The 7,803-nt window shown below is 39.2% G+C and overlaps 1 protein-coding gene across 1 annotated transcript; it reads right to left on the bottom strand.

Annotated features, from left to right (window-relative positions):
• Window positions 1–1,638: 1,638 nt before the first annotated feature.
• On the bottom strand, window positions 1,639–7,126 carry LOC125226236 (cuticle protein 19-like). Its single transcript, XM_048130156.1, has 4 exons — window positions 7,057–7,126; window positions 6,176–6,328; window positions 2,945–3,111; window positions 1,639–1,814 (listed from the first exon to the last, which is right to left on the bottom strand). Exons 1-4 carry the CDS (start codon window positions 7,066–7,068, stop codon window positions 1,763–1,765), a joined length of 384 nt encoding a protein of 127 aa, XP_047986113.1. The 5' UTR covers window positions 7,069–7,126; the 3' UTR covers window positions 1,639–1,762.
• Window positions 7,127–7,803: the final 677 nt, after the last annotated feature.

Below are 7,803 nucleotides of genomic sequence, written 5' to 3'. Positions count from 1 at the left end.
TGGGACCATTGTACTATTGCATCTATGTCTTGTTGTATATTTCGGCTCATGTCATCGAGATCGGTTCCGGCACTTACAGTGCACAGATCATCGGCAAACATGTAGGGTGTACCGTGACGTACAACTCCTCCTATGCTGTTGACATGCATCATGTAGCAGACCGGGCCGCACCCCGAGCCTTGCGGCACCCCGCAGTCCACCGCCACCTCGTCACTGAGCACGTCGCCAACCTTCACTCGATAGCTCCGCGACGTGAGATAGTCGCGGAACCATCCGTTAAGCGGCTGTTTGATGCCACATTCGTCCATAGCATTTAAAAGAGTTTCCGTTTCGAGAGTGTCAAAAGCTTTTTTAAAGTCGTAAAATATTGCTATAACAAATTTTTGGTGTTCTATATGTGTATTTATTTCATCGGTGAATTTAGATAATAGAGTATGCGTACCTTTGCCTTTTTGAAACCCGTGCTGATAGTTATAAAGAATTGAATTGGATTGCAGATAATTCCCTACTTGACTAATTATACACTTTTCCATAATTTTTTCTATACTTGACAAGATTGATATTGGTCTGTAGTTTGAGCACTCTGAACGGTCACCCTTTTTATGAATCGGACGAATGATGGCTTCTTTTAATTTGTTGGGAAATAAATTATGATTAACTGATAAATTAATTAATTTAGCTATAATAGGACTTACTTTATCTACAAGTAATTTTAGATCAGACATGCGCACGAGGTCGCTGCCCGGAGCCTTTCTGGTGTTCATGTTATTAATAATTTTTTTGACTTGATGGCTGGTCACCTGCTGCCACCTCATGCTCATGTCTGAGTCCTTTACATAGGTGCCCCTGTCTAACCACTTATCCGTACATATATGTTTGATAACACTCACATCGTTAGAGAAGTTTCTCGCAAACTTGTCACGTCGTTTCGATTAATCTGTTACGACGGATTGTAAAGATAAACGGTTTACAGGACTACGTCTTGACTTGCTGAGTCCGACGAAATCATGGTATAAACTACGAAGTTACTAAGTATTCTGATAAATTCTCGTTCTCGAGAACATTCTCAGAAGTTACCGAAAATTCTCATGAGGAAAGTTCTGCAACTTTGGAAACTTCTCGTCCGTGCATTGCTAGATAAACCGTACCATATACGGGGACCTGACCCGATTTTACCAGATGAAGATGAATTTCATGAACAATTAATATTGTCTCCCTAATGTATATTGTTTCCCTAATCGGAAAAATTATTTTATCAAATATTTTTCACTTATAATTTTATCTGGAAGCCATTTATCGTAAATGAGTCCCTATATGTGGCTTATTTTGACATTAGAATTTTATTAGAAGTTTGATTTCAGTAGTGAATAGTGACACAATACAGGGTGTAACAAAAATGGTGGTGATCCGTCAATAGTGACACAAAAGTGAAAATTTTTTTAATTTTCTTCTACTTTTTCCTGATATAATTATCTTAAAATCAAAACTTGAAACGTGGTTTGCATTATTTTAGTATTTTCCTAAATGCATATTTTATTTATATCACATTTTTCTCTTGCGTTATAGCGAAGTTTATTTCCCTCGCAACGGGCTGATCAGTTTGTTAACTTCAGCTCAAAAAAATAAAATCCATAAAAAAACAATTTTTCAAATAGTTTATTTTCGCCGCAGTCTTATAACAATTAAGGTCGTCGACTAAAGACTATATTAAGTATTAAAGGTAAAATATCACATATCACTTGAGTACTGGCTGCACCGACACTTAGTGGTACTCGTGGTGCGCGGGCGCTGTGTTGTGTACTACCGCGTTGAAACTAGAAAAGAAGAGAAAAAAAATACCATTAGAAAAAGTGATATAATCTGGCACCATAATCTTGACTGAAATGGAAAAAAATCGAAGATGGCGCCTGCAATGTATGGGATATCGGTCTGATAATGTGTCGATCGGATAATATGAAAAAGCACTTATTCGAACCGCTTATAAACGTCAATGTGGCATTTCAAAATGATGTGTGCATATTTATCGCTAGGAAAACTATTTAATTTTGACGTCATTACAAAACTACAAGCGTATAGGTACTTGACAATAAAATAAAAGAACACCAATATTTAAAGACACTAGCAACCCCACCACCATTTAAGACATTCTTTAGAAACTCTCTAGTCGAAACAATCAACAAGGATAATAAGTACTTTTTCCCCTTACTAGCTCGGAAACACGTGTTTTTCCTTTAATACCAGCGGGTAAAAACGCATTTTATCCACTAGTGAGTAAAGTAATTTGACCTTGAATAAAATCAAATTAACTGCTTTTAAACTGATAAAAGCAGGTGAATCTAGTAATAAAGATGATTTACCACCTGCGGAACTACTTGAAGCTGTAATAAACGCATTTTTTGCGTTGTAGTTTCCTCGCTGTAGTGAGGGGAAAAGTGTTGTGTTACACTCGGGTGCAAATGTATTTTACTTCTCGTGTGTTAAAAAACTCGCAAGTTCAGGATTCTATTCTCGAACCATTCGCTTCGCTCGTGGTTCAACTATAGAATACTTTCACTTGCTTGTTTTTCAATTCCACACTCGGCGTTAAAATACAACTTTGCCCCCTTGTATAACAAATAACTATTTCAGTGTTGTTCAAAAACATTTTGATAACATCTTTGTTCTTTAGTATGATGTAAAGCATACCTACTAAATAAAAAGTAGCGACATCTAGTGACTAGTCATCATTACCAGAAATATTTCGATAGGCAAACTCCTTTTTATGGCTATTTACGCCGAAATTACCGTATCCAAGCCAAATTTCCAAGCCGCGAACAGACAGATAGACTGCTAGATGGTCAGTGGCAAAATTATGGATTGCTAGTTGATTACTGACCAAAAAATTATATTGCAATTACTAGAACACAATATTTTACTATGAATATTCAAGAAGCGATCATCTTACCCATTATGGTCATCAGCGGTGTAGGTGACCTTGCGGAAGGAGCCATCGGGCTGCAGCAGTGAGTATTCACCCTTCACGACGTCACCGTCGCGGGCCTCGTGCTGGGTCTTGTGGTCGCCGGTGTGGGGGTCGGATACTGAGTACGAATAGTCGTATTTGGGATGGGCCTGTTGAAAAAAAAAGTTAGTAAATGTGAAAATCATCAAGATTATTCGCATGAATTTGTTTAGATAACAAATCGTCATAACGAATGAAACGCCATCATACTTATAGAGCACAAAGCGTTATGCATCTAGATATGGAAGCACAAGCGATTGTTGTCTTGTATGACACCCTGTGCTTAACACTTTGAAACCGGGCTCACGCGGCGCCGACATTTTCGCTACATGTAATCGGCTACGCTTCTACGAGCGGTGTTAAACGGGTTCCGTAAGTGTTAAAGTCCCGTAAGCGCAGCGCAGTTTAAAATTCCATATGAGGTTTGCCGAAACGTTTATGTCACGTCACATTTCCGAATTGTACTAGAAGTACAAGTTCACAGGAGACTAAGATATAAATTCTAAGTTTAGTAGAGCAAAGTTGGAATGTCGAATTGTCGATGCCGTTTCAATAGGTCAATCGTTAATGCTAACGCACTTAACATTTAGGGTCGTGATATTCTGTTCATTAAATCACCGAAGAGTGAACTTTGCAATGACCTATTTATTATAGTATGTCCTCTAAGTATGTAGGTACATTCCACATGGTAATATTACTTGAGTAATATACAATGAACACAAACTCGATTTGTAAATCCAAGCAAAAACAAAATAGAATCTGAATTTTGTTGTTAATGTTGACGTATGGTCATTTATCATGTCGAATTACTTTTATTTCACAAGAGCGCTCACATGTGATTACCGGCCAGCAGGTGCATTAGTGTCTGACATTGTCTATAAGTGTCTATTTGTTGTATAATCACCACAATTACATTGACTTTAGCGCTGGAAACTGTAACGTTTGCCATTGTTTCAGATCAGATAAGCTCGATACGTTCGCGGACTGCGCAAGCAAACGAGTTAAATGAAAACTCTGCAGATTAGTGACAAAGTAAAACTGTCAAATCGTGAGAGCTTTTACGCAAGCGCCAGTATATTTAGGTCAGCATCGGCCAGCAATGATTCCACATCTGCCATTAAAACAAGCGTGAGAGCACGCGCCGGTTTATGCAAACAACGGTCCATTTTCCCTTGTATCATGACAGTCATTACGTCCCGGGGGCCTCGTGATTTGTGGGCGCCAATGTCGCAAGCGCCCTGGGAACCGCTCCGTTATCGGCCTTGCAGTCACGACCGGGATATACTGAGTTCTATGCAAAAGTGTTATGTAACCCACTTTATATCATATCATTACTTGCGGTGCGCGACTTATGACTGGACCGTAAAGACTGGCGACAACGGACTGAACCATGAATTATCTTTGAGTTACATAGTCTGTTAATTCCTCCGTCGTGGGATATTATGGCGTTGCTCAATAGTGCTCAACTATGTCGAAATCAATATGTAGCTTATCCTGTATATGTTGTGAACAGAGTTTTATTTTGATAAAGTGAACAACGGATTTCTAATGCTAAATTCCACACGTTAAACATGTGGTTACTTAATAGAAAAAAATGTCCTTTGTTTGTCAGATGCTGTAATACGCGGCTGCTTCCATACAATTTATGATAGATTTTTCCGACAATTGTTTTCACACGTGCATTGAATAAGCATAGGAAACAAATTCATACGCTAGGATTGTCTGCGTGCGTTGAATTATTCAAAGAAATTGGTCCGTTTAAGGAAGCTGAATAATTTTGCGTTGTTAGATGCATTGATCCATTTCATGCAAAAATAGTGACGCAAGTAGGCCGGGAGGGCCGCGGGCGCAGGGTCCCGGAAACGCAGCCGATTGTGTTGAATCGGGCCGCAACACGCGGTTTATGCAAGCCATCAATTAGCTCGTTACTTCGTATTACGCCACCGGTGGGTAACATAGGCCCAGGGAAACAAAACCAGCTTTATTGCTCCACTTGCCGCGAGATATTAGCGTTTGTTTATTCGCGTAACAGCTTTAATTAAGAGAAAATTGCATCTGTTATGTTAGATTTTCATGCGTGTTGAACACTGTCGTTGAAAATGGTTATCTAATTTTATTGTAGGTAATGTTTTGAATTAGTAACGTGTAATAATGTAAGAAATTGTTGGTGGTGTTGTAATTGTAACGAGCTTTGCGACGATTACGCGGCGCCCGCGCAGGCTGGAACGGCCGCGATGTTCATTTGCTGAAGGTTAATGTGCTCGGTATAATGGAATGAAACGACGGGACATTAAGCTTCACGGGATGGGGAAATCTGCCCTCCTTACTGATACATATCTTGGGTTAGGTGTTGCAGAAAACAAGTGCAGCAAGGCCACATATTTATGTATTACTTTATTAATCATACCAGTTCTTAAGTTTTTAAAATGACGATATTATGGAGGTTACTCGTATCATATCGACGAGCTTTTTTATTGTTAACAAAATTAATTAGGTACCTGTTAGATATTGATACCAGTCATAGTTTTTATTTTACATATTTAGAAATTATAGAAATTCACTCGTTGATGAACATTTTACTTTCTTTGTTACTTTTTCGAACTTAGGTGTTTTGGTCATCTCGCAATTTAGGCGCTTAATTTGAATCTAGTAACTTACAGTGCTTGAAACTGGTTGCCAAATATTTTATGTGTGTAATATACTTAATATTAAAATTTTCTCACTTTTAGAATTAAAAAAAGAAATAGTAGTAAATTTTATAAATCAATTTTAATCTAGATTATGAAATGGTAGTATTCGTTTTGGGACAAATTGTGTTAAATGTTTTATTGTCGAAATTACGACTGTACATGACGTCCTCATTAAAAAAAGGCTGGTAAAAAAATCGTTCTAAAATAGTCAAAATAACTTTAGTGGCTTTTTCATTAGCAGCATGATCTATGTAGGTTATTTAATATTTTTTCTTGTCATTAAAGAACATTTGACATCTCTGAGAGTTTCAGTCCTCCACAAACTAGAGAAGCCACTTACTACCAAGAAGGAAGTAGGAGTATGATCGTATGATATCTCGCTCAAACTTGACGATCACGCCTGAATCTGATGAATCATCTGACTTGCGGCTACATGGTGTGGATTTGTGCTTCCTGAAAATTATATTTAATCAAGGAATCTCACATGATAGTCGACGTGATGGTCTTCGTGTCCTCCGTAGTGGGCTACAGGCGCGGCGTACGCGACGGCTTCGTGGCCGTACTCCTCGCCGCCGTAGTGGCCCAGCTGGACGACGCCAGCCGCTGCCAGCGCGACTACGGACAGGACGACTGCGGCCTGCAAGCAAACAAGGTGCATGCGATTAGCAGCAGAAACAAGTGACGACTAAGGCATGAAGTCATAACATCGCACAAAAAGAAGGCCGCATACATTTCTGACACACTGTTATTTGTTGAGCCATAAGAGTGTGTCAGATATTTATGCAGCTTTATTATTGCCGGTGACTGTAGAAGATAGCTGGGGAAAAGTTTGCTGGAACGATAATCGATGCTGGTGATATCGTTGATAATGTTTGGGTGATCACTGATCAATAGCCAATATGGCAATCTTTTACGCTCCGCAGCGTAGCGAAGCTATTTTTATCACCCTTTTGTATTAGAGCGACAGAGATTGACAATTTGTTGGCTAAGTAACGTAGTCGACTGGCATGTTGGTTGTGCACCATGGTATTTACCGTCTACCAAGTAGATACTAGAAGGTGAGTAGGAAGTAAAATACTTGGTGTTAAAATTCTGATGAAAACTGGTTGTTATCAGTGATTACTAAGTAGTCAGGTTAATAATATTAATGTAGGAAACAGGATTGGTTGGAGCTTAATATAACATCTTGAGTACGAAGGATGATCCTGATGAAAAGCTCCAACACCCCGTTGCAACAAAACAACGTTACTGCAGTTGCCTAAGGTAATATCGTGAAGTAGTCTAAAAGGGTTGTCTCGGATCCAGGGCACTTAGGGCTATCGCGGCGTGAGCAATCCTTTCACTTAGTGAATCACGGGCACTTACTTTGGCGATCATTTTGCGTTTGAATAAGGTTTGCTTCGTCTGAACGACCACACACGACTGGTGGTGAAGAGCGTAGCCGCTGACTTTTATATTGGTTTAACCGCCGAGATGCGACGCAGTGTGCGTTGTCTACGCAAGACTACGGTAGTTGATAATGATAAAGTAATTACGTCAAAATTACGTAGCCTGGTTCAAGGTGATTAGAACATGTGTTAGACAATAGTCTGAAAAATTAGACCATTTTGCCTCTGATTACTTTCTACGGTAATGCTGGCTGGGGTTGCGTTTAGCGCGTTGCACAATGCATAGCGATGTGACAACGATTACAGTTTATGATCCTTTCTGTTTTCTCTTCTCGGGATATCTGATTAGATTCTACGTGACCACTGCCGTTTGCCAAACTGCCAAAGGAACCTCTATAAGATGTAGTAGGTACCTACGTTATAATCGCCAAGTATTTTCTAATGCAGTATTTTGAAAGAGTATCTGAGAAACCTATTGAAACTCCAGATATAAGCAATTAACACGTCGAAGTGTGAGCTATAAAACGCAATACTTTCATTAACTCTTAGCACTTGAAGATTGAACCTGTCGAGTTAACATGTAATTAGATACCTGCGTAAAGAAGTAAGTAGAGCGTTGCCGGAGAACATATGCAAGAGCGGCCTAAAGACAAAATAATGACCGTAATAATGACGACCTTGCCCGAGACAATTTAAATATGCAATTGTATCACATTCTTCGCTG

The sequence above is a fragment of the Leguminivora glycinivorella genome, chromosome 5 (assembly GCF_023078275.1).
Source record: "Leguminivora glycinivorella isolate SPB_JAAS2020 chromosome 5, LegGlyc_1.1, whole genome shotgun sequence".
Taxonomy (NCBI): domain Eukaryota; kingdom Metazoa; phylum Arthropoda; class Insecta; order Lepidoptera; family Tortricidae; genus Leguminivora; species Leguminivora glycinivorella.
This window is presented reverse-complemented; position numbering and strand designations above follow the sequence as displayed.